At 42.3% G+C, this 27879-nt stretch overlaps 1 protein-coding gene and 1 long non-coding RNA gene across 4 annotated transcripts in view; one reads left to right on the plus strand and one right to left on the minus strand.

Moving 5' to 3' along the window:
- The window catches only part of LOC311516224 (uncharacterized protein C8orf88), an 86240-nt gene that overhangs the window by 7865 nt on the left and 50496 nt on the right, over positions 1–27879 (plus strand). Inside the window, exons 1-4 of one of the 3 annotated variants that reach the window (XM_084620066.1) lie at positions 14526–14658; positions 16429–16525; positions 19109–19207; positions 24395–24471. In XM_084620066.1, coding sequence (XP_084476192.1) covers positions 19123–19207; positions 24395–24471 — 162 coding nt within the window. In that variant the 5' untranslated portion in view covers positions 14526–14658; positions 16429–16525; positions 19109–19122. Of the gene's footprint in view, positions 1–14525; positions 14659–16428; positions 16526–19108; positions 19208–24394; positions 24472–27879 lie in introns of those variants that run through there. The other 2 variants (XM_084620067.1, XM_084620065.1) reach the window with 2 other exon arrangements.
- On the minus strand, positions 7351–13533 carry LOC311516966. The gene is made up of 3 exons (XR_014710543.1): positions 13384–13533; positions 11403–11461; positions 7351–8276 (listed from the first exon to the last, which is right to left on the minus strand). It is a non-coding gene; the product is annotated as an uncharacterized lncRNA (long non-coding RNA).

Consider the following 27879-nt stretch of genomic DNA (forward strand, 5'->3'; position numbering starts at 1 on the left):
GAAATTCTTAGTACAAGGGTCTGTTTTATTTTTTAATAAAAAGCTCGTAACATTTATTTTTAAAACTTCCATATAACACAACCCTTCTTAAAAGGTTTAGCAACAGCTTGATTTGTGGTTCCTGAATTTTGGAGAAGAGAGAAAATCTAGCAAAATATGCAGTAGTTTGGACAAGACAATCAATATAAATGTAAATGAGAAGGTTTCATGAAATCCAATTGTAGTTCTTCAAGCCTGATGTCTATCACGATACACAGATCCATAAAGGCCTCCAAGTGGGTGGGAAGGTCTATCTGTGCCATCTCCTACTTTAATTTGTTTCAGAGACCAAGCTGAAACTGATGGAGTGCAATATCATTCCAGGTGATGTCTGTGGCCAAGCATCTAAACTGAGTGACGTAGGAAGGAACTGACTCCAGGGTTTGCCGAAGCTTATGTAAGGTGGTCTCCGCCATGCCAGTTTTATGTGGGTCATCAAAAATGATGGTGAACACTTCCATGAAGAACTCCCAATTTACCAGACCAGGTGATGCTGCTTGAGAAGGGGAGAAGCCCAAGCTAGAGCTTCCCCTGTAAGCAAGCAAAGTACCAATCCCATCATGACCTGGTTTGTGGCGTATTTCTGGGGCTGGAGCATAAACAGGAGTCTGCATTGGATAATAAACTTGCTGTAGGTGCCATCATATCTCTCTGTTAATTGAACTCTGGGGCTGATTGCCTGAGCTGGTGTCGTAAAGGGAGACAAATTGCTCTGAGTACTGTAACTTGTTCCCGCAGGGAGCAATTTTCCATTTCCAGATGCCATACTTGATCCCTTAGCCTCTAATTCTCAGCCTGGAGGAGAGCAATCTGTTTCTGCAGACTCCCAGGTCCCTGGGGCAATGTCCATACTCAGTCCAAGGTTTCAGCAACAAGTCCCAGAAGAGATCAAGAGTGGTCTGAACAAACTGTTAGGGACTGTAATGTGGCGGCTCTGACCGAGTGGCTGAGGGCTTCCTGCATTCCAGTTGTAGTTCATAAAGCCTGGTGTCTATACTGATACACAGGTCCATAGGATGCATGATGATCAGGGAATTATGTAGTGAATTAGGCTGTTGCATGCAGGATCTTAGTTCTGGCATTTTCTAAATTATGAGTTTTTGACTATGCAAACTTAACATTCTTCCAGCAAATTTTTTTGGATGTAATTTATATTTAGATTGTCCAAATTGGAAATTAGAATGATAATGGAGCAACTTTTAAAAATGTTTTTTGAAGTATTTTTAATGAATAACACACAAATCTAGGCCCACCATGAAATGGTATAAATATTGCTCAGAAGCTTGGCAAACGCAAAGAAAGGATTATCTTCCTAAATTTGTGTGTAGTGAGCCCATCTCTACTGACCCTGTCAAGATCAGTGAAACAACATACATCATAATAAGCATCACTGTGCGCACACGATCCCATAGAGTGTCAACAAGAGAATTGTTCTCAAATTCATGAATTTATACTGAGTATCAGCAAAAACACTATAAAATGGTTTAATTTACATATTGCTGAACAGAGCAGATGCTACAGGATTCCTGAAAATCTTAATAGTTGTGTTTCTATTCAGTGTGTTTCAGGTTTTGTTCAAAATGCATTACTACATGAGTCTCAGAACTGGCATATAGCACGACTTCACTAATGACTGGACACGCATGGCAGATTAGCAAATTTTACACACAACTTGGGAAGTAAAGGAGCACAATTTTAAAAATAAAGGGCAAGGACATTGCTTTCCATAATGCATTTTCCTCTCTTATTTTGGCAAAGGTGTATAAGCTTCAATTATTTACAGTAGCACTTAATAATATACTAGTAACCATATTGTAGCATATCTTGTAAAAATAATGACATCTTAGTTGTATGATACCTCACTGGAGATCCTCACCTTTGTCAGGACAGCTAGTTAAAATTCTTGGGTTAACGGATTATTATAGTGAGAATTAGCAAAGTTCAACTGGTTTTTAAAAAGTGGGAGAAATGGCCTGTTGGCTAAGGCTTGTCTATGCAAAAAAGTTGCACCAGTTTCGTTTGAGGTGATTTTTTTTAAACCAGTTTAAATAGATACTGCAGTACAAAATGCTGTGTGGACACTTTGTTTCGGTTCAGTTTAAATTGATTGAGAACAGGTTTAAGATAAACCAAAATGTCACTCTTAAACCAAAATTAGTGTCCACAGAGGGATTTGCACCAGTTTAGCTCAATCAGCTTAATTGAACTGATGTATATTTGTGTGTAGACAAAGTCTACTTGAGTGCCTCATTTTGGAGAGGAAGCTTATAAAAAGCCTTCCCATTCAAAGACACCTTCCTAAATGATGATGTACAGAGAGGAAGAGAGTAATTTCTTGCATGGTTGTTTGGCCTCTGCAGTTCAGATCCTCTGAGATGGACTGCTGAGTTTTCCTACATCTAGACTGTCAGGAAGGCAGAACAGTCTAAGTGGAGGATTTCTGACCTGCTTCCATTAAGGTGGAAAGAGGGACCTCTCCTTGGTACTGAAACAACCTGGTCCTAAGTGATATTGTGTAAATACTTGGCCAATACCTACATTAAGGATTCTTCAGATAACAAATTATCCTAATCTCAGTGCGAAGGAAAGACATGGTGTGGGTTGATTTTGCTTAGCCAATTATTCATCAGTGTTTAAGCTCTCGGAAAGAATGTAATAGGTTTTTTGTTACATCAGTATTTTGGTCCTGTACCTCTGAGGTTACTGTATTTATGCAAGCTCTGTCCTTACGTAACTGATGTAATGTGTTCTGAGTTGGATAAAGAATATATGTTTTTAATGATATGCAACCATTTCTTGAGGTTTTGTTAGTCTTGACATCTTTAAATAGAGTGAAAGAACACCTTTCAAGAGTGGTTATTTATTTTCTGATCAATGAAAAGAATGACACACTGTAGTTTCTGAAATCAGTTTGTATGCTGAGACAATAGAATAGGTAATAGGATAAAGAACTAGAATGCAATGTACCCACCAAAAAAATCCTGTTCTTACCAGAAATTCCCACATAAATTTTTTAAATATTCATATCTCTAGATACAAAGTATGTAACAGAGTTCATCACATAAAGGTGCACAGTGCTTTGCAAAGGGGCACTATCATTATTTGATACTTCTACATTATTTACTAGATATAGTATTCCTTCATTAATTGTTACAAATATGAAAGATGCAGTTTGAAATAACTGATGGTTTTCACCCATTTGTTTTCAAACAGGTTACAGTCTTATGCAGCAAGGCTCCATGATCAAATCCTGCATAAAGAAATTTAAGCTCACCTTGCTGACTATATTCTCCCATGTTCCCACAATGCATTTCTTTACCAGCGTGAACATAGACAGTCAGAGGCATGCAGAGGAATTTAAATTCCACTGTTCTCGGAGAGGCACCTTTTGTGCCCCTGCCGGGGCCCTGGGGATGCGGGAGCCTGCTTGCCCTCTCCCCCCCCCCCCCGCCCCTGCAGACAGTTCTGCTTGTTTATGTACATTTTAAATGGTTTAGTTCTTAAATAATGCCCAATGTGCATCGCTAGAACATCAGAAAAAGCTCAGCGCCCAGGTCTCCACTGTATTCATCAGTTATAACCTGTGTGATGTGACTCCAATGGCATCACACTGATGTGACATAGGTGAGAATCAAGCTTCTGTCTCTAACATTGTCAATTTAAGAAAAATGCTCCACAATATTTGTATTTTTTGACATTTCTTGAGTCTGTGATAGTGACTTGTTAACACTTAGTACAAATTCTATGGGTTTGCAGAGCATATGTGTTTTGTGAGATATAACTGCTATGAAGAGCAAGCAGTTGTTTGAGATCAAGATATCAAGAGTTGGGATTTATCTACCCAAGATCTAATGAAACCGTATTAGTGCTAATTAAGGGCTTGATCCTACACCACTGAAGTCACTATGGCCCAGATCTTTAAAGGTTTTTAGGCAATGCTGCACTCAGTGTTGGAACACCTAACTGATTTAAGAGCCAAAATTTCATGATTACAAGGGATTTAGGCAATTAGGAGCCTAAGTACCATTTATAGTTGAAGGGATTTAGGCTTCTAAGCATGTAAATCACATTTGAAAATGAGATTTCCGCACCTCAGTCAGTTAGGCATGGCAACACTGCGTGTAGCAATACCTAAATACCTTTAAAAATCTGGGCCTCGGAGTTTTAATCGTTGACTTGAATGGGAACAGGAGCAGGCTCTGAAGACAGAGGCCTTGATAGACTTAAGCCTGTGGTTAACTTTAAGCACGTAAGCCTGTGGTATGGTGACACAAAGAGCTGACTGGGTACAAAAAAGACATGGCTGCATTGGAGCAGAAGTTCTATGGCTTCTCTCTCACTTCTACAAGTAAGATAGTCTCTAGAAGGAAATCACAAGTCCCACAATGCACTGGACTTCCCACGCTGCTGTTTTGTACCTCTATGATGATTTGCACCTCTGGAATGATACTCCTGACAGGAGACCTGCTGCTATTTGACAGTAACGAAGGGCTACATTCACAAACGCATTTAGGTGCCTCATCCCCAAATGTCAGTGCTAAAATTCCTGTTTTTAAGTGCCACTGCGATTTGCAAAACTCCTGCTCTGCTACTGCCTAACCCTGTAGTTGCCTAAACTTGCTCAACACCTATGGTTTTGCAGTAGAAGTTCCCCAGGCCTCTGGACATGTGCATTGCAGCCTCATTCTAGCCTAAGCCCCTAGAGCAATTCACAAACCGGGGGAAGACAGGCACTTCTCCACCTACCTCGCAGGGGTGGCCTGATTCGCTAGGCGTGTGCAGAGGCTGCCTAACTCCATACAAAATAGCTGGGAGGCAGGTGGATCAGGGACTTGAACCAGGGGTCTCCCACATCACAAGTGAGTACCCTAACCACTGGGTTGAAAATAAGGCGGGGAGGTTGTCATCCTCCTCTCTCCGCACTCCAGCTTCTTACAGAAATGCTTTAGGTGCCTAACTCCTGGAGAGGGTTCACAGCTGAGAATCACAAACAGAGATGGGCGCCTCCCTGCAGCCAGTACTTAGGAGCCTATCTCTGTGAATGGGTTTGGGCTTAACACACACTCCTCCCGTTGGCATCTCCCATGGGCTAGTTTGGTGGCTCCCGGCCTACTGTGTTGGCTTTTGTGAGTCACAGTCTAAGGCGCCTATTTTTCCATTCCTTGTAAAGGGGGCCTAGCTGTCTTACTCAAGCATTGTGGCTCACAGTGTTGTTTCTGTGATTTTGCTGGGCACCTAAAAATTAGGTTGCAATGTTCAGCATCACACCGCCTAAGTTACTTTGTGACTCTAGCCCTAACTTGCGATGCACGGGTTGTAGATGTAGTTATGCAGCGCTTTGCTGCCTGTGGTGGGGCGAAAATGCCACAGAGAAGCTCCTCCCTGCTACACCCTTGGGCCTAATCCTTCTCTTGCATCCTAAGTACCATAAAGCCCAGCCTCCAAAGAGCACCGATTGGGTGGGACGCCCTACAGTAGTGTGAGATGGGGTAGAGATGCTGCAGTAGAGAAGTTGTCCCTGTTCCTTGCTCAGCCAGCCAGACACAACCAGCTCTGCATCTCTTTTGCTCATGGAAGTGATAGACATTATCTTGCCCTTAGATTCCCCCCCACACCCAATCTAATATCTTGATATAAATGAAACAATAGCTCTGGAGTAATAAGTATTTGAAATGTCTCTTATGTCCCTTCTCTTTACTGCCTGTTTTATTCCTCGCATCACCACCATCTTCTTTGGTATGTTATCCTGGTTCTGGGAGGCTGACTTGTGCTGCAAGAGATAACCGGTCCAGTCAGCAACTGACAGCAGCAGCATCTTATATGTCACTAAGAAAATTATAAATATGGTGGTAAGGATAATATTGTAGTGATTAAAAGAATAAAAATTATTTTAAAATCCTTTGAGATGTTTTTATTGTATGCAATCAGCATGGATTGGAAAAGGTATTTATTGTACAGTGCTTGTGTACAGCCTGGGAATATAAAAATTGAGGCAATAAATTACTTACTAGAGAAAGGTTACTAGAAGCAAAAGAAATATTTTTCTTGTAGCCTGATAGTTTAGCATGACATGGTGTGAAATCATAGAAATGTAGGACTGGAAGGGACCTGATATGGCATCTAGTCCAGTCCCCTACATTGAGGCAGGATTAAATATTATCTAGACCATCCCTGACAGGGGTTTGGTAACCTGTTCTTAAAAACGTCCAGTGATGGAGATTCCACAGCCTCCCAAGATAATTTGTTCCAATGCCTAACTGCCCTCACAGTTAGGAAGTTTTTCTTAATGTCTAACATAAATCTCCCTTGCTGCAATTTAAGGCCACTACTTCTTGTCCTGTCCCCAGTGGATAAACAGAACAATTTATCACAACTATTTTTATAACAACATTTTACGTGCTTAGACTGTTATCATGTCCCCCTTCAGTCTTCTCCAGAATAAACAAATGTAGTTTTTTTTTCAATCTTTCCTCATGGGTCGTTTTCTAGACCTTTAATAATTTTTGTTGCTCTCCTCTGGTCTTTCTCCAATTGGTCTACATCTTCCCAAAGTTTGTTGCCCAGATCTGTACACAAGGCCTTATCAGGGCTGAGCAGACTGGAAGAATGACTTCTCATGTCTTGCTTACAACATTCCTGCTAATACATCCCAGAATGATGTTTTCTTTTTTTGCAACAGTGTTACATTTTAACCCCTTTAATTTGTGATCCACTATAACCCCCAGATCCTTTTCTGCAGTACTCCTTTCTAGGCAGTAATTCCCATTTTGTGTCTGTGCAACTAATTATTCCTTCTTAAGTGTAGTACTTTGCATTTATCCTTATTGAATTTCACACTATTTATTTCAGACCATTTCACCAGTTTGTCCAGATCATTTTGAATTCTAAACCTGTCCTCCAAAGTGCTTGCAACCCCTCCTAGTTTGGTATTGGTTACAAACTTTATTATACATTACTGCCTAGAGGATTAGAGAGAAATGACTTATTTAGGATAAGTGGTAATTTAAATAATTGTAGAAAATCTCTTCTTGTAAATGTCATCGATAGGTAACTCAAATTAGAGATTGTTTTTTTATTCCCGTTTCCCAGCCAAAAGAAAGTTAAGTGGAGCAAGAGTATTTTTCCATTCCAATATTCTTTACAACAGTAACTCATGTTTATTTATTCTACAATACCAATAGGGTTTGTAATTCTATTTTAAACAACAAATCTGAATCTCGTTGAACACAGCAATGAATTTAATTTTATAATGTGTGAGTCACATACATATCTCAGCACATAACAGTTATATTATAGTTTGAAATTCTATTTTGAATGCAGTACAGAATAACGAAATAAATCATTTGGGGAATTTTGGTGGCAAAATAAACCACGAGTGTGAAATTAAGTGGATTGTTAATGTCACCACCTTCTGCCAGTGCCACTTTTATTTTATATGCAGAGTCCTTGTGTATATATAACTTTTATAATGTTACTTTTTCATCCCAGCTCCTGTGGTGGTCTCCCCCCACCTCCTTCTAGTCTTCTCTGCCCTCTTCTCTTGGTCCTGCCTTTCCTATCTTCTCTTTTCTGCTCCTCTTCTGTTACTACCCAGCTACACGTTTTGGTGGCACTAAGTGACTCCTGCTGAACCTTGTGGGAGTAGATAAACATGACAGCTAAACCCAGTGAAAATGGATCTCTGCATTCCTTTACAGCACAGAGAGATTACTCTGTCCCCCAGTTTCTCACCAGACTCACTACATAGCTCATGCAAAATAAATGATTTTATTTTTTTACACAGTCATTTAGCAATGAAATATTGGTGGCTACAAAATTGGGGATTCAGAGGAGGAGCCATACAAACCAGTGGTGACATCCTGTCCTCCTGGGACTAAAGTCAATGGCAAACCCCCCACTGATTTAATGGGGGCCAGAACTTAAAAACTCCACTCTCCCAAGGCAAATAGGCCTCCTTCCCATGAGTGTACCACCAACTGTTAAATGCAGGAGCTAGAAAGTCATGGGTGTGGATATGTGTATCAGAAACAAAATGGTTACTTTGGATGATCTGCACCATAGTAGTTTGTACCCGTTGAATCACATTGGTGCAATGAGCAATGGTACAGTTTTCCATTGTAAATGCAACCTCAGTGACATCACAGATTGCAATGGAATTTCTGGTGTCTGATGCTACTGTAAAGTGTCTTCTGGGATGTCTTCAGTGAAGCAGGAAGTGCTATTGCATTTCAGAGAGGCTACAAAAAAGTTTTAAAATTAAGGTTAGTTAAAATTTTGCTGCATAATGCCCACCAGTCTAGTCACTGTGGATATTCAGTTCACAAATCTGAGATCTTAATTTACTTTTCAGTTTAGGTTTTGCAGTTCACCTATCCAATTCGCTAATGCCAACCTCAAGTCTTGAAAAATCATGAGTCAGGCACGCAAATATCATGATTTATTTTAAAATCCCAGGATTTTAAAGCCATATAATTTGGGTTCTATTTACCTTCTGGTTCAATGGGTCACATTTTCAAGCTTTTCTCCACAACCACAAGGACTATAAACTTACTTGAACAAAAACAATCTTGAGAGTCTCATAAAATTACATGATTACAGGAAATGGGGCTTCAAGAAAAATATCAAATATCACAATACTCAATAAAATTGTGAGAGATGGCTGCACTGAAAATGGTTCAATCCTAAAAAGTGAAGGGATTATTTTTTGATTGTACCATTGCATGTTAGTTAATGCCCCATAACTTCTTAACATACAAATTAATACCTTCATGTTTGTTTATGCTAACAGTTTATACTACAACAACAAAGCAATTATACCTGTTTGAGTTTGCCAAATAGAAAAGGGTGATATTCGTACAGAAATATATTTTACCTCCATGTATCTGAGTATTAAAAATACTGAAGACTGAACAGTAATGTTATACGATACAAAGTATTTCACACTCTACCTCAAATAGAACTGCCATCAATTCTGCAAATTGATGATTGTATACATAAGAAGTTATGGGGATTATTAGACTATTGTTATGTATTGTAATAATATGAAGTCTAAAATAAAATGCAAATGTCTGCCATAACACCAGAGTTGGTAATTTCTGCATCAGGAAAACATGGGGGATGGTTTCGGATTGTGGGATAAGTATGCTAGGTGATGTTTTTGCTTATATTAGCAGCAGCAACTGAGAAAAGGAGTACTTGTGGCACCTTAGAGACTAACCAATTTATTTGAGCATGAGCTTTCGTGAGCTACAGCTCACTTGAAGTGAGCTGTAGCTCACGAAAGCTCATGCTCAAATAAATTGGTTAGTCTCTAAGGTGCCACAAGTACTCCTTTTCTTTTTGCGAATACAGACTAACACGGCTGTTACTCTGAAAGCAGCAACTAAAAGTTATCCCTCTTCCCATACAGGAATAGCTATCCTGCTGTAAAGCACTTGTATACCAATATAATTGTATCCACAGTATCACTTTAACTATACTGATATAGTTAAAGTGTACAACTTTATAGTATACACAAGCCCTAAGGAAGACCTTGGTCTGCATTTGGTTCAGATTTGGGAGGTTTTCTCCACATTTACATGGGATAGGGACTATTTTTTTCCTCCAGTGAAAGCTTAAATTCTCAATACAATTCTATGGCAAGGAGTGGATTCTGGGTCAAGTACCACAGAATAAACAGGGTTCTGTAAGGACCAATTAATGGTCATGGGTCTATTCTACAGCAGCCAAGGCAATTGTCAGGATAGTTGTCGTTGTCGTAGCCGAAGCCTATGCTACTGTAGTCCAATAATTTTTAAATGCCTATTTCAGAAAATAAAAATAAGGGCTTAAAAGGACTCTGTTTCTCAGTACATTCTGCTCAGTTTGGTGGGGATCTGTAGATCTTTATGAAATACATAAGTGGGTTTTCCTAGTATTTTAACTAGTCCTTGGCACATCTGATGCCATGATAGAAGGATGTAAATGTTAAAGTATACATCATTACAGCTTGATGTCATTTCATTACCATTCATTGCCATAAAGAAATTTGGAATGCGTCAATATTTTGCAAGTCTGGTTTGCAGGATGTGAGACGTCCCCATCAAAATCAGAACTGTCCTCTTAAAAATTGGAAGGAGGACAACCATTTATCTAGATTGCGCCATTGGCTCTGCATCAGATGACATTTAATATTTCTGTATGCTAATATATTTGTTAATTATTGTTAATTAGTTTAGTGATTTAGATGAAGTGGGTAACATGTAGAAGGCTGTAGTTTTACAAAATAATCTTGATAGATTATGTGACTGGGCTCAAGATAAATATTATGTGGTTAAGCGTAAATTGATGCACACGGGGAGAAATAATTCCCATATATAATTTAAGTGGCATTAAATGATTTAGTTAGTATGATAGAGGAAAAGCATTTGTATATAATGGATTTGCCAACATTTAAATTTTTGGTCTACTGTGCAACAGCAATAAAGGAAACTAATAGTAAATTGGCTTGTGTCAAGAGAGGTCTGAGAATATTGTTCTATGACTTTTTTACGGTAGCCCATATCTGAAGCATAGCGTCATGGTTTGGTCACGTTATCTGAAGACAGATATAATTAAATTAAGAAAGTACAGCATAGAACTAGGATTCTTAATGGAATGGCAAGATTTCCATATAAAACAGACAAACTGGGATTATTCAGTCACGAGAAAAGATTATTAAGCAGTGACATGATTGAAGTATTTAAACTAGCAAACTCTTCAAAAATAATTTTGGTTATTTATTTGAGGTTGCTAAATAGGCTAGAACTTTAGGGGGCAAGATTTTAAACTTGGAATATAAGAAAAAAAATGTAAGGAGGCATTGTTTAACAAAGACAGTGATGAACACCTGAGCTGGACTTCTTATTGAAGTGGTTTGGTGAAATAGCATAAAAGTACTTAAGCAAAAATTGGATAACTATCTAGAATTTAAGTTAATAACACTAAGTCTTGTTCTGCCTTATTGGGTGTCACTAGGGTTCTTCTCCTGTTGATCCCTGATGCAAAAGTTTAAAATTGTTTAGTTTAAAATATACAAGATGCTATCATTTGCAGACATGAGAAGCCCAAGGCCCACTTCTAATCCTCCACAACTATTTAACAAATATCTAAATAGTCACATCACTTGCTTTTCTACAACTATTTGGCAAGAGATGTTGTTGATTGGCAGATCGCACTTTAAATTTTTGAGTAACACAGATTTTCACTTCTTGATGAGTGATGCTCCAGCTGCTAATGGGCATTCCAATATCTTCTCTATGGTGTAGGAGAATGGATGGAATCAGAACAGAGATTTCAACCAAGGAACAAGGAGAATAGGTTTTGCATTTGTATTGGAAATGTACCTGTTCCTGCCCATTCCCATCCTGAGGAATTGATGAGTGCAGCCTATGTGAAGAGTGACCTATGCAAGAAAATAAAAAAAGACATATCAAGGCTTAATGTCACACTGTTTATAGGTTTAGTCATTCAATGAGTGGACAGATGCCCTCCGGTGAATGTTGTTGTCAACTCACATTATTACTGAATTTGCTTTCCCTTTTTTTGGTTTTATATTGCTGTACTATGAATTTGATGTGGTGGTTTCCATTCAAAACCTGTCACTATACCCTCCAGCCACTGACAGGAATATCTTAATTGGCTTTAAAAATCACACTTTATGGCTTGTGTAGTGATAACTGGGAAGGAAAGGCCAAGCCATCTCCAAGTTTCCTCACTCCTGGACGTAAGAGGGATGGAGGGACTCCCTCCTGGGAGACCTACCAGGAGTCCCATACAGCAGGTAGTGAAATGGGAAATAGCCTCTCCCTCATGCAGACATGTCCTAGGTATCCTTCCTCTGATATGGGGAGAGGGTGGAAGAAACTCCCTCCGTAGAGATCAATTTAAGGCTTTCTCTACGGGGTTATAGTCTGTGTTGGCACATATTTCTTGTGGTATTTGTGCTTGTTCTGCGGAACCAAGATTGCATGAGAATCCCTGCTTGCATTTAAAACCCAGTAACTTCCTAGCCCTCATGGGGGCAGAGAGCAGCTTGAAGTGAGAGCCACCCTAGTGGAGTAGCAACGTCCGGGCAAAGAAAATGCGCCCTGCCCTCATTTGTTTATTTTTACAAATCTCATGATTTTAGGCCTATGTCATGATTTTTGCACGCAGGGGATTGGCAGAACTACAAGCTCTCCACCTCTCAAGAGGGAAGATGTTGCTTTATGAATCTCCTGCTTAGATCTTGGGAATTCTCTATTTTTCCAATCCACCCACCAACCTACCCCACCCCAAGCAAAAGGCTCAGCAGCTACTTGGGACACAGTATCCCCTGGGTGGGGGACACACAACACACAGCCTAATCCCTGCAGCCCATAGGACAGCTGTCTCCTGCACTCCTCGCCTCTGTTTCCCAATTCGGGAGCGGGAGAGAAAATATCCCACACAAGAAATAGGGGAGGGGACAGAGTGATGGAGGGCAGTAGGCTGATATGGGACAGAGCAGGAATGGCTCTAAATTGACAGTGGGGGCAACACTAGACTGAGGATGGGGGCAGGGGCAGAGTGGGAGGAGCAGCACTAGGCTAATGGCAGGAGTTTAGGGTGGCCAGGTGCCTGGTTTTTGACTGGAAAGTCTGGTCAAAAAGGGGGCCTGATGATGTCCGGTCACATCTACTGACTGGACACCCAAAGTCTGGCTATTGGGGGCAGGGGAGGTGCTAAGTCATCACCTGCACCAGCCCGTACTTAGCCAGGGCTGCCTCCTAAAAGGTTGCCAGGTGCCTGATTTTTGACCAGAACAGCTGGTCAAAAAGGGACCCTGGCAGCTCCAGTCAGCACCACTGACTGGGCCTTTAAAAGTCCAGGCAGCAGTGCAGCAGGGCTAAGGTAGGCTCCCTGCCTGCCTTGGCTCTGCCCGGCTCCCAGAAGCAGCGGCATGTTCCCCACTCCAGCAACTAAGCATAGGGGCAGCCAGGGCACCCTCCTACACCCCAAACACCTCAGCGCCACCCCAGAGCCTGCACCCCCAGCCAGAGCCCTCACCCTCCCACACATCTGTGCCCCAGCCTGGAGCCCCCTCCTGCACCCTGAACCCCTCAGCCGCAGCCCAGACCCTCCCCTCCTGCACCCCAGAGCCCACACCCCCAGCTGGAGTCCTCACCCCCTCCCGCACCTCAGCCCTGTGAAAAGAAGCGAGTGAGGGTGGGGAGAGCTCGCGACAGGGGGAGGGGGATGGAGTAAGCAGGGGTGAGGCTTCCAAGAAGGGGCAGGGCAGGGAGCGGAGCGGAGCAAGGGTGTTCGGTTTTGTGTGAATATTAAGTTGGCAACCCTACTGCCTACCTGCGGCGGGTGGCTGCAGCTCCCAGCCCCGGCTCCGCAGGCAAGTCCCTCCTGACCTGGGCAGAGGTGGGGGCAGAGCTGCAGGGGGAAGGGGCAGGGCAGGCGGCACTCCTGCTGGAGTGTCTGGTTTTTAAATATTACAACGTTGGCAACCCTAGAGGGGAAGGTAAGGGGGCACTAGACAGAGGATGGGGGCAGGGTCTGGGGAGGGGCAGAGAGGGGGGCAGTAGGCTGATGGCAGGGCCTGGGGAGGGGGCAGTAGGCTGGCGTGGGGGGCACTAGGGTGATGGCAGGGCCTGGGGAGGGGCAGGGGGGCACTAGGCTGATGGCAAAGCCTGGGGAGGGGGCAGTAGGCTGGCGGTGGGGTGAGCGGCAGAGAGGGGGGCACTAGGCTGATGGCAAGGCCTGGGGAGGGGGCAGTAGGCTGGCGGTGGGGTGAGTGGCAGAGAGGGGGGGCAGTAGGCTGATGGCAGGGCCTGGGGAGGGGGCAGTAGGCTGGCGGTGGGGGGAGGGGCAGAGAGGGGGGCAGTAGGCTGATGGCAGGGCCTGGGGAGGGGGCAGTAGGCTGGCGGTGGGGGGCACTAGGGTGATGGCAGGGCCTGGGGAGGGGCAGGGGGCACTAGGCTGATGGCAAAGCCTGGGGAGGGGGCAGTAGGCTGGCGGTGGGGTGAGCGGCAGAGAGGGGGGGCAGTAGGCTGATGGCAGGGCCTGGGGAGGGGGCAGTAGGCTGGCGGTGGGGGGAGGGGCAGAGAGGGGGGCAGTAGGCTGATGGCAGGGCCTGGGGAGGGGGCAGTAGGCTGGCGGTGGGGGGCACTAGGGTGATGGCAGGGCCTGGGGAGGGGCAGGGGGGCACTAGGCTGATGGCAAGGCCTGGGGAGGGGGCAGTAGGCTGGCGGTGGGGTGAGCGGCAGAGAGGGGGGGAGGGGGCAGTAGGCTGGCGGTGGGGGGAGGGGCGGGGGGCAGTAGGCTGATGGCAGGGCCTGGGGAGGAGCAGATCCGGGGCTGGCACTAGGTTGACGGCCAGAGGAGGGGGCGGTAAGCTGATGGCGGGGATGGTGCCTGGCGCCCACGTCCCTCCCCTTCCGGGATTCCTCGAGCACTGTCTGGCTCTCGCGGCGCAGCCGTTAAACGGTTACCGGGGAGGCTCCGCCCCCCGTGTGGAGCCTGACCCCGCCCCGCACGCGCGGGTCGCAGTCCCACAAAGTGCGAAGTCAGCAGGCCGCTGCTGCTGTAGGCGACTTCCGTGTGGCGGCGGCGGCGGCTCGCTGTGGGCAGGTGCGCGCAGGGCGGCAGTGGCACAAGAGCGACCGAGCTGCGGTGTGAGGGCGATGGGGGTAGAGGGAGGGGCGGGTAACGGGGAGCAGGCCGATGGGAGGGGGTAACGAGAGTGGGGGGAGAGGGGCGATAAGAGGGCGAGGGGCGGGCAGGCAGCGGGCGTTGCCCTGTGTTGGACTAGCTGCGCCAGGTACGCTGAGAGCTTGTGTCAGAAGAGGGGCGCGATCTGCAGAGGGGGCGAAGAGAGCTGGCTGACTCCTGTCTGTCATGTGCACAGAAGGTCTCTCTGGGAGGGTTGCTATCTTAGACGTACCGAAACCAGACCCCTCTGAGATGATCCAGAGCCCATGAAACTGAACAGCTGTTAGTGTGTACTGAGCACCCTTTCATATTTCATGGGACACTTGCCTCTAAAAAGGGACAGCCCTGGGAAAACCTGGACAGGTGACAACTGCATCCTCAGGGGCTTAAAAAAAACAACAACAAAAAAACTGTGGAAATTTAGGCCCTGTAGGCTAGAAGATTCAATGACTTGGAGATGTAGTGAAATGAAATGGAGACTTTAACAGAGCCAGGAAAAGGACAGGAGAGCACTGGGGAAGCTTCAATTCTTTGTTAATTCATACTTGAGTTACATTTTTATATTTTGGTTAAAGGATTTTTTCTCTTTGACCTTTTCAGTTAAGGTGTTAAGAGCTCAAGAAATATGCTTGAGTCTTCTCACAGGTTCCCACACTAAGTCCAAGTTTGACATTCCAGATGTTTTTAAAGGTTTGTCTATCTGGGAAGTCAGACCAGTATAAAGTAGGGTGTGGCAATTTAAAGCTCTGCCGTTATAATGATGTAACTCCCTGTGTGGACACTTCTTTATTCTGGAATCAGAGTGCCTTTTTCTGGTTTAGATCTCTTAGTTTGTCATTTTATAAACTGCTTAAGCTAAACCAGAAAAAATCACTCTTGGATTTGCTTTCTCCTGGTCTCCAAGAGTTCTGTAAACAATACAGAATAGAAGTGAATTTAGATATACACAGTGTATCAGCATCACATTATTGAGGTGTTGCACTGGTAAAACAAACTTTAAAAAATTAGCTGACTTCAGAAAAATCAAGTTGAGTGACCCTTTCAAGATGAACTGCAGTGTGCGTGCGTTTCAAAAACAACTATGAAGGGTATCTGCAAAGAGAGGGAAGATGACTGTGCTTTTTTTGACCTTTGATGTAAAAAGATTATTATTGCTGATCTGCCTAAGCTACAAATTGTGCATGGTGTAGTAAAACAAATAGTACTGTATTACCAGTCTGCCTTGTCGTCTTCTGCCCATCTTCTCCAGTCCTATTTGTTTTATCCACCATTTGCTTCTTGTCTTGAGCTTCGGTTGTTAGAACCCCTGCCCCCAAAAGATTATCTTGCTACATAACTGCAAGCCCCTAGCAAATTGGGTCCAACCTGGCTTGTTCCTGTAGGCACTATTGTAATATTACTAATTGCCTGAAAGGCTACAATTTTTTTTGTAGGGGTGGCCTAACTTTTTATTTTAGAAATACTGGAGATGCTAAGTCTAGTGGTTGCAGGCTTTGCTTAAAAGCTTGTTGAACGCTGAATTGTGGACTGTGAGATTGCTCAGACTTTAACTGAAGGATTTGGGTTGTGGAATCTTAAGCAGAGATGCTCTTTCTCTTAGATGTTTCTCAGTATTTAGCTAAAATACCAAGTAAATAAAATCCCTAAAGTTCTAAGCAAACTGAATAAAAATAAAATGCATCCTCTCAGGTTTCACTTCCTCCTTACCTGGTATCCTAATCCTACCACCTCTCCAGTTGTCCTCCAGTGTAGACAAAACCTCAATTCTGATCTCAAAAGAAAAAAGGTAGGAAAATAAAACTTTATCTTCTTTTATAATCCTTTTAGATCTTAAATACACAAGGTAATTAAACAACAGTCAAACCCAATTTTTTTCTTTTTGCAGGTAACTTCTAGGATCTTTGTTGAATTGATGGGTTTTGATAGATGAATATCAGGGTAATAAAATACTAAATTGGTACCAAAATCTATAAGTAGTCTTCACATTCATTTAAAAAATATGTGAAATGCTTTGACAATCTGTTCTTCCTGTACTTGCCTGTTAACCCCTAAATTTTGGACTCCATAATTGTCTTGGCATATACAAGGTCAGTTTGCCTTCAGGTTTCTCTTGAGAGTTAGTATTGTGTAATGTGCTGTGCATAAGTGATAAGTGGAGGAGGATTTAAAATGACTTTTATACTTGACTGTAACTTTCACTAATGTAGTTACAGATGTGGGGACTTAAAACTCTCGAAGTTTAGAAATGTAGCACAACTAATGAAGTCATACCATTGTAACAGGGAGTATATAACTAAACATGTACAAAAATGATGATTAACAAATCCTTGGCATTTAGAACTTACAATACGAATGTTATACCACTTCAAATGATTGTTGGAAGTGAAACTGGATCACACTTTTGGACAGCCTCCCTGCTTCCAGTCCTCCTTCCATTCCCTATCCAGCTTTAGTTTTTTTTCCCATTGTTCCAGTCACCTAATCACTTTCCTTTTGGATTGCCCTACTACAGCAGTCTTTCCTTGGGTTGCATAGTCCCTTGGAGAATACAGTTTTTTTTTTAATTATTATTATTATTTATTTTTACAGTTGCAAACACCACCCCAAGTTTGCCTTTGTTGTTCTATTTCTTTGAAGGAAAAGTTCTCACCAAGCTATGAGATTCCCTGGGCTAAAGACAAAGTAGGGAATTTTAGAAATTACCACTGGTATATCCACCAATTCAGCTGCACTAGTGGGAGCTTGGGAATCCTTGCCCCAGCCGAGGCTCTGGTAGCTTCCAGTGCCTTTGCCACCGAGTTTGTGTCTTTGCTATCCGGTTCAACTGTCATGGTGACAAAGGCACAATCTAAATATGCCATTGCCCTGGTTTAAATAAAGATGTGATATTAAAGTGATGCAACTTTGCATGTAGATAAGCCCTGAGCTACAACATGACTGTAAAGGTATTTAAATTGTTTAGATAACTTTTAAGGGAGCTTACCAACTGTGCTTAAGCTATCTTAATTGAAAACTACCTTCACCTCCCTTCTTGTAGTCATACCAACTGCAGTGAAAAAGGAGACGTGTCCAGGAGACTAAGATAGCTAGATAAAAAAAATGTCGCTTTGAGTAGCTTTGTAAAGCAAAATCCTAGTTTTCTTGGTCAGTTTTTGTCCAACAGAGTCTACCATTGATTCTAACACCAAGTTTCCATGTTGGTTTTTTGTTTTGTGTCTAAATTCTGTAACAAATATAGTTCCCTGTTATCCAGCATCATAGACTGATCTTACTGAACACTTTCATATCAAATGAAATATTTTTTCTTTCTATCTCCCTACCAATGGAGTATTGTTTCTTAAATGTCTCAGTAGTTTGTCAAGGCTAGCTTTATAATTTTCCTTGTTGGAGTTCTATTAGGCTGTGAAACACTGTAGCACTTTTTCTAATGTTCAGCCTACATTTTTTTTTCATCTGCACTATTCTTAACTGTACTCTATGAACCAGCCTCTTCATCTTTACTGTTTATGTACTTCATGTTATATGCTTCCATATTCATCTTTCCCAACCCCAGTTATTTCTTAACCAAACTATATGTTTAGGACTCTTAATCTGTGAGAATTCAGTCTAGTCACCCCCTCTCTAGCATTTTGTTGCACTTTCAGGTCTGTCTAACTTGTTCGTCTTTCTAGTTATGTGTTGAGTATTGAACACAGAAAAAGGAGCTGTTTGCCTGATCTGTAATTTGATGTTTCATGTACAGCCCAAAATGGCAGTGATTGCCGGCTTAATCTAACAAATACTATATTATGTGTGTGCTTCAGCTTTTTGAATAAACAATCAAAATATTCTGAAATTAAGTCTGCTGAGTGGGCACATACACAAAAGTAGAGTATAGGCAGTGAGTGGTAGAGTGGCACGGGATCTACCTTCAGCAAATGCTCAGTAACTCCTTCTTTGTACTCATCTTTTATTAGCCCCATCGCTTCATGGAATCCATGACATTAGGAAAAATCTTGGGCAAATTCTGGATCGTACAAACATTTGAGTTGTTCAGAAATAACTCATAGTTTGAATTTTCACTTACCAGTAAATACTTAAGCCCAAAGATAGCTGCTCTTTGAGGTAATTAAAAAGGCAATTCTAAGATTTATGACTAGAATGACTTTATGGAATACTCATTCTAAAACCGATTGACTAGATATTTGTTTTCCAATCCAGGAACTGTTTTCCCAAGCTGTTTGTATAGTATGTTCTTCATTTTTGTGCCTTACAGTGCAGCTTGGTACAGTCAAGAAGCTAAGGAAGATTTTCTTGAAAAAGCAGGTTATAATGTTGCACTCTTATCTGTAGCTGAATGCTTTATATGTATGTGATTCCTTTTTTAAAGTGTGGAGCCTCAAAATGTTAAAGACAATGGACACTAAAAAACTGATTGGTAAATCCCTTCAGCCAGCAAGACCTGCACGCCACCTGTCTTCACAGCATGGTGAGTAGCATGGTTAAAATCTGTTCATTTAACAAAGATTTACGGATCACCCAAAGGGAAATCTGAGGTTATGGGCTGAATGTCTCGAATACATTTCTATTTAAGGCTCATGGTTAAAAATTAGCTGTGGGGAACATAGAAACAGCAATACTGGGCCGAACATAAGAACGGCCATACTGGGCCATACAAAGGTCCATCTAGCCCAGTATCCTTTCTTCCGATGATGGCCAATGCCAGGTGCTCCTGAGGGAATGAACAGAACAGGTAATCATCAAGTGATCAGTTCCTTGTTGTCCATTCCCAGCTTTTGGCAAACAGAGGCTAGGGACACAATGTCTGCCCATCCTGGTTAATAGCCATTGATGGACCTATCCTCCATGAATATATCTAGTTCTTTTTTGAACCCTGTTATAGTCTTGGCCTTCACAACATCCTCTGCCAAGGAGTTCCACATATTAACTATGCATTGTGTGAAAAAATACTTCCCTTTGTTTGTTTGTTTTTTAAACCTGCTGCCTGTTGATTTCATTCGGTGACACCCCCCCCCCCCCAGTTCTTGTGTTATGAGAAGGAGTAGATAACCCACCCTTACTTACTTTCTCCACACCAGTCATGATTTTATAGACCTTAGTTGTCTCTCTTCCAAGCTAAAAAGTCCCAATCGTATTAATCTCTCCTCATACAGAAGCTGTTCCATACCCCTAATAATTTTTGTTGCCCTTTTCTGAACCTTTTCCAAGTTCAATATATCTTTTTTGTGACCACATCTGCATGCAGTATTCAAGATATGGGCATACTATGGATTTATACGAAGTGACATGGTATTTTCTATCTTATTAGCTATCCCTTTCTTAAAGTGTCCCAACATTTTGTTAGCTTTTTTGACTGCTGCTGAATATTGAGTGACTGTTTTCAGAGAACTATCCACAATGACTCCAAGATCTCTCTCTTGAGTGGTAACATCTAATTTAGCCCTTTGTAACTCTTCATAGTCTGCCCTAGACTTAACTATATTGAGTAGTTTTGTATCATCTGCAGATTTTGTCACCTCACTGTCTACCCCTTTTTCCAGATCATTTATGAATATGTTGAACAGTACTGGTGCAGTACAGGCTCCTGGGGGACACCACTATTTACCTCTCTCCATTCTGAAAACTGACAGTTTATTCCTACCCTTCGTTTCCTCTCTCTTAATCAGTTACCGATCCATGAGAGGACCTTCCCTTTTATCCCATGACAGCTTATTTTGCTGAAGAGCCTTTGGTGAGGGACCTTGTCAAAAGCTTTCTGAAAATCAAAGCACACTATATCCACTAGATCTCTCTTGTCCACGTGCTTGTTGACCCTCTCAAAGAATCCTAGTAGATTGGTGTGGCATGATTTCCCTTTACAAAAACCATGTTGACTCTTCCCCAACAAATTATGTTCATCTGTGTGTCTGACAATTTTATTCTTTACTATAGTTTTAACCTCTTTGCCCGGTACTGAAGTCAGGTTTCCTGGCCTGTAGTTGCTGGGATCACTTCTGTAGCCCTTTTAAAAAATTAGTGTCACATTAGCTATCCTCCAGTCATTTGGTACAGAAGCTGATTTAAATGTTAGGTTACAAACCACAGTTAGTAGTTCTGCATTTTCACATATGAGTTCCTTCAGAACTCTTGGGTGAATACCATCTGGTCCTGGTGACTTATTACTCTTTAGTTTATCAATTTGTTCCAAAACCACCCCTAATGACACCTCAGTTTGGGACAGTTCCTCAAATTTGTCACCTTAAAAGAATGGCTCAGGTTTGGGAATCTCCCTCACATCATCAGCAGTGAAGACCGATACAAAGAATTAATTTAGTTTCTCCACAATGCCCTTGTAGTTCTTGAGTGCTCCTTTAGCATCTCCATCATCCAGTAGTCAGTGTAGCCCAGTGTCCTGTTTTTGACAGTGGCTGGTGCCAGATGCTTCAGAGGGAATGAACAGACAAGGGCAGTTTATTGAGTGAGCCATCCCCTGTCATCCAGTTACAGCTTGTGGGAACTTTGGCCCTTGATTGCATGTGTGCAAAAACATATTCTTAGGGCTCGAATGAGATCCTAAAACACAAGCAAATCCAGATGAAAACAGTCAAACCATAGTTTGGACCAGGCTTGTTAAAAGGTTTGCAAAGTTTTGTGAACTTGGCTTGAACTCAGTTTGTAATAAAAACCCAAAACTAGGTGAATTTTTCTTGGATGTGGCCTCTGTATATATTTATTTTTGGGCTGCACCTATGGATGAGACAGAGTTTCGAAACTTTCTACAAAGTGGTGCCTGTTTGGGGGCTGCCTGAGAGAAGTACTGGCCATTCATAGCCAAGGTTAATTAGGAGACAAGCAGCTCCCAACTGCTTCAGTTTCTCCTTCATGGCCACTAATTTCAGATACAGGAACCTCTCATGTTTTGGTGACTCTTGCTAAACTGTTGTCTGTAATTTAGTTCTTTAGTAGTACTTTAATCTGCATGGTTACTGTTCCAGACTGAGGTGAGCACAGCATCAGATGTTTTCTTTTCTGAACCCCATGGGGACTGTATTTTAAGAAGTCTGTCTCTTGTCCCTTTTTTCTATACGCAACGACTGATATGACTTGAAGGCCAAGCTAATGGCTGATACTTGGAATACTGATTTCATCCCCTTAGCTTGCCCCGGCCCCAACACACACCTTGGAAAACTAGTTGAGAAGACTTGGAGATCCTTCTGCCTAAGTTCTGTCTCAGCACAGGTTGCTATGGCTTAAACTCTCTGTGTGTGTGTGTGTGTGTGTGTGTGTGTGTGTGTGTGTGTGTGTGTGTGTGTGTTAACTGACTTCAGTTACATAAGTGAAAATACCTGTGTGGACACACTTAAATAGTGTTAAATAGTCTGATACCAATTTAGCTGAAATTAGTAGTAAGATTATAAACCAGGTTTGAATTGATCAAGATTGTCCGCACAAGGTTTGCAGTGGTTTAACTAAAGGCAGTTTAAAAATGCACTTGTAACACAGGCAAGGCTCTGAGGGACTGCTCTTCGGATCCAGATGAGGCTAGAGGTCTTGGATCTGGTCAGGTCTCTAACAGGCCCTAGTTAGCACCTATTCCTACATCCCCATCCCAGTTTTATTTCCTCCCTAAAATAATATCTGAATTGCATTTTAACCAGACTGTTGATCTCATGCCATTCATCCCAAAAACATTCACAGTGCCTCATACTCTGTCAAAAGAGCTTTAAGTTCCTATTCAGATAGGACTAAGGCATTTAGGAATCTCCTCCTAGTGTTTCTCATCTTTTTTTATATCAGGGACTGGCTTGCTGCCTTCCTAAACTGTGTCAGGGAAATTTCAGGGACTGGCCATTGAGAAACACTGTTTAAACATGGGGTTCAATGTGAGAGGAGTTTGTTTTGACACAATGTCTGTCTAAATGGATTAGGTTATGTACTGTAACTTGTTACACTTCTGCTAATATATCAGTACCTGATGGAACTAAGGTTCACTCTGCTAGGACTAAAGCAGCATATATGGCTTGCCTTCACAACTTCTCTGTGTTGGAAATCTGTTAAGATATGAGTTTTATCCTGACTCGTACTCAGTATTACTCTCCTAGGCTGGCATCAGAGGCTAATGCTTGCTTTTGGAGGGCAGTTCAACAGTCTGTCTAATTAGAACTCCTCACCCCACCATTTTGGGATTTCCACAACTAGCTAATCTCCCACACTGAGAATAGGCAGAGGGCACCTTAAGGAAGGTTACCTTTCTGTAAGTTTTGTCACTGCATACTTAACACTACTCACCTGCCATAATCCCTTCCCTGGACTTCTACACCAAAGCATTGGATTCTGAGATTTGGTGGAAGGAATTGAGTTGGATAGGGAGGGGAAATGGGGGGACATGGACTTTTCAGGGGTTCTGAAGCTCTGCATTGCCAGGGTGTGAATCTGCAGTTGCCCATTATGGTAAGTAACCTTTTCTTTATGGTCATTTGGAATTTTTCATTTAAAATTTTGCTTTTACTTCCAACAAGCTGTGTGGTAGAACAATAAAGACCTTGTCTACGCTTGTGGCGGCGTGTAGTACTGTATATGTGGAGCTACAGGCCCCAGTGAAAGGTTCCGGAAGGGGGAGGCAGTGGTGAAAAGCTCCGGCAGTGGGGAGGTGGCAGGACACTACACGTCTAAAAATAGTAGTGTAGATGTGAGAGTCATCCTTGGGTATATAGAGAGCCATGTAGGGTATATACACTAGGATTCAGATGTGTAGGGCATTCTACTCACCTGAACAGTGCCTCTCCATCTACTCTGCTTTTAGACCGATGTTTGCTGGGAGTGCAGTGTCTTTACTCTTCACACCGTCACAAGTATAGACCTACACGAATTAATCCAGAGCTGCTGTTGTAAAAATTCCACAAATAATTGTGACCTGGTTAGTGGCTAGATCATCAGCTGTCATTGTCTACTGATGATGGTGCTGTTTAAGGGGAGGGGGCAGGGACTGTGTGTTCACACAAAGCCCTGTCATCCTCTTAAAGGCCTGGACCCCACTTGGAGAAGGGTTCGGTAAAAGATTATTTTCCTGTAAAGAATTGTTCTGCTGCTTTCTCAGAGTCCAACTTCTACTGTGGAAAAGAGTTGAATTTAATTTATCTCTTTTTTGAAAAACTCAGTGTCCAACTACAGTATTTCTCATTCTTTGCAATTGTAACTGAAAAATGTCAATTTGTTACAAACACTTTGAAAATTGATATAACTGTATATAGCATAAAGAAATAGCAATTTTTAAATTGCATTTTAGTGGGAAATGTTTCACATTTGTGATGTGAGAATGAGAACACAATATTATCACTAGGCATTTCTAAAAGCTGAGGGGAGGGACTGCCGAAATTGCCAAGTATTATAGCTGTTGCAGGGATTGAGAAATAAATGCATCAGTGCTACTGTGGGCAGCAGCCAAATAACAGCGTATCTTAGAATCCATAGTGTTACGCTGTTAAGATCCTGCCAGAAATAGGACCAAGTCCCAAGGTGCAGGATAATCAAAGCATTCAAGTAGTAATTGGTAAACTATTTGTTCATTACTTCATTATTGTCCTGAGATGGTGCGTAAAGCCCTGATGACAAATGTCTCAAGATATGTTCTGAATGGACTCTTTGTTTTTGCTTATTCTTACTCTTGTTCCAACAGCCTCAACAATTACTTTCAACTTCCAAGCTGAATTTCCATGCAGCACTCAAGTATGTTTACATAGCGGAGTTAGCTGGGTAAGCATTTAAATGAATAGAATCAAGTCACCAATGAAAGATATTGGATGGCTAAATCTATAAATGAATGTCATGAAAGTACCATAAATTGTCAGTCAATCCATCTGTTAATTAATGAGGTAGATACTTTTGCCAATGAGAGACGTTCTAGAATTGCACACAAAGCAGTTCAGTCCTGGAGATGCTCATGTTTAGTTTGAGGTAGAAAAATTCTTCCCTGATATGTGCACTAACACATGGAAGCTGCCTCTCCGTAAATGACAATGTGGACTTGCAGATCTGGCTTCTCTGCAAACCTCTGTGTGTGTAGATAGTCAGTCATTTGCTCATTTTTTTTCCTACCCATTTTATCATGTTTATTATACTTACAAAGTGGTGGCAATATTTTTTATATTCCCTTTTATGTGAAAATATGTTCAACACATTTGAGGCAGCAGACTATGGTATTTATTGGGTAATTGTGTTCTCAGCTCATTCTGAGGGCCAGATTAGAAAGATCAGCAAAATGTGCTTGTTCTTTGTACTCTTAACCTCTATTTTGTTCTGACTCTGCATCTGCTTTTTCAATACTAATTCACACTGACTGCCCACTCAATCAGTGACTGTGAACCCAATATCATGAAACTTGTACTAAAATAGACATAAAACCACATATTTTAACAATACAAAACTGTTTTTTTAAAACTCACTGTTGCCGTCTGTGTCTGTTGGAATGTATCCTGTCCAGTCTTATTTGGTGCCTACCATTGGTGTCTTGAATGACCCAGAAAAATTTCAGTAATAAATCAGTGACTTCTTCAAGAATCTCAAGTGTCTGGGGCACCACTTCTTTTGCCTTCCATAGACTAGGTTAATTTCTACTTTCTGCCTCCCCTCTCCCCCCTCAAAAATAACATGTTGACAAGCATCTGTGGACTATTCATTTGTACTGCAGTAGCATCTAGAGGCCAGTAATAAAGGTTTGAGGCCCACTTTGTCAGGTGTTCTACACAAAAAATGAAAAGACCTAAAAGTCTTACCCTAAAAGATCTTGCAAGTCAGACTGACTCCTTGTTCTAGTGCACTTCTCGGGGAATGACTTGAACGAATCTTGCATAGATCTAAAGACTACTTCCTCTTTCAGTCCATCCCTATGGCACAAATGGAAGGTGACCCTTATTTGGACAGCTGCTGTTGAATCCTGTCTTACCTGAGCAACTTTATACTAGCAGTTGATCTATTGGAGCCTTCATTTCTGCACATACACTTCACTGTAAAAGTATGGTAATTATAATAGCAAACGGGAATGTATCTGGCTTGCAGACACACAGTTGCCTAGCTTGTACCCATAAGCATGTTTTGAAAATGTGACACTTTTTTTACATCTGAATTGTCCATGGAGATAGGTTCTTGGGGTTTTACACTCCCTTTTAGAGTTGAGGAGTGTATCCAAAATTAGATGCGGAGAGGAGTAAATTCAAAGAACTTGCCAGTCCAAGACTTTTATTCACAGCAGTTGAGTGTATAGTTATTACAATGTTGGTCAAACCAGTCTCTCTTCAAACCTTGGAGGGAATTTAGAACCTGGTACTTCATCTCTATGTGGTCGGATTCAAGTTAAAAATAGTGTGATTGTGCCCAGTGTGATGGGGTGTTTGCCCCACACTGGCATGCAAAGGGTTACTAGAGACTGTGTTAGAAGCAGCCAATAGGAGAGGGGCTGCGAGGAGCAGCCAATCAGGGCCCAGCAGGCCCATATAAAAAGAGCCACAGGGCAGCGCAGAGTCAGTTATTTCCTGGAGCTCAAGGAGGGAGGACTGGGTGCCTTGCAGGTGGAAGGAAGCTAGCACCCTGGACATAGCAATGCTGGGCAGGAACAGGGGAGCAAGAGTGAGCTCCTGGCTGGCTGCTAGATCTGGCATGCTGAGGCCCTGAGATAAGGGCTAAGAAGGTGCTGGGGCCATCGGGAAGTGGCCCAGAGAAATGTACTGAGGATTTGGAGGGGACTCTGCACGTGTCTGCCATCTACAGGTTCCTGGGTCGGGACCTGGAGTAGTGGGTGGGCCTGGGTCTCCTCTTTCCCTCCTCCACTTGCCACTGGGGAAGTGGCAGGACAATTGACTGCGGTCGCCCCTGTGGGAAGTAGCTGGGCAGTTGACTTGCAGGGCCCCTGGAAGGGGGGAGCACAGATCATGACACAGCCACAGGGCTGTATCATGAAGAGAATGCTGCATTCCTTGGAGTGACATGGGTCCGAGAGCAGATGTGACGGCAGTTGAGGCACCAGTTGGAGAAGGCATACTGACCTGTGGAGCTAATTCTCAAGACAGCCAGCAGGATGCACCAGTGTGGTGAGCGGAGCCCCGTCACATTCAGTCTTTATTTGCTGGCTAAGTAAACAAACGTACATATTTGGAAATCAAAATTCAGGAATAGTTCTGAGGTAAAAATATGGATTTCAGGTTCATAGTTCACTGCTTCATTACACAGTCATCTTAATACAAGGTGATGTGCATAAAGGTGGTTGGCAATAGTCAAGCAGTCTTTTCTGAGCCACACTAGCAGCAGCAGCAGAGTGCCCAGTAATCACACGGTTGTATTCATCTAGGTGTTTCATATATACAGGATTTTAATCTATAAAGGACATTGTTTCATTTGTTACTGTGCTCCTGCATGCCATAGTAATGACAGCAGCAGTATGATACCGACTAGAATTGTGCAGTGCTAATTTAGCTCATGTTGCTCCTTACTAGATGTTGTTCTGGATGTGTACAGGTATTTATTCTGAGGAGTATCTTGGGTTTTTTGGGTGGTCATGGAATACAGTATGGCACGGGGCACATGCTTCTGCTGTGGCCAATGTAAACTTCTTCCAAAATATGGCTTCTAAATTAGAAGAGCCTTGCATTTGTCTATTGCCTTGTCCGGAAGAAGGTTTACTAGCTTACTTCAAAATGTAGACTGACTGAAGGAAAAGATTTGTCCTAGAATTCTGGTCCTAAAAACTCATTTGTGTGTGCAGCCAAGAATTCAGAGCTACTTTTATCACATTTCAAATAAACTCTTCTCTAAAGATGTGGCTGAAAACACTACACCCTCTACAGTCTGTGCCTCTTGCCTCAAGAAGGCACATTTTAATGAGCTCAGAGTTCTAAAGCGGTCTTTTGCTGCCTTAGAAGAGAAATCTAATGCTTCTTAGTGCTTCTGTCTAGTTTTAGAAGGTTCATTTGTGTAGTTGTCTGTTTTAATCTGCTGTATTAGAAGTCTGTGCTCTTACCTAGAGCTTCAACCAAAAATGGCTTTTTAATGGACTTTCCTCAGCCATGCTGGTGAGGATCATTCACATAATTGCTGTTATCTGAAGATACTTGTTAGAAAAGATTAGTGACTATCTCACCTTTTGCCCCTCTGAGTTTGAAGATTGTACAA

This window comes from Lepidochelys olivacea (assembly GCF_965140295.1).
Source record: "Lepidochelys olivacea isolate rLepOli2 genome assembly, chromosome: 2".
Taxonomy (NCBI): Eukaryota; Metazoa; Chordata; order Testudines; family Cheloniidae; genus Lepidochelys; species Lepidochelys olivacea.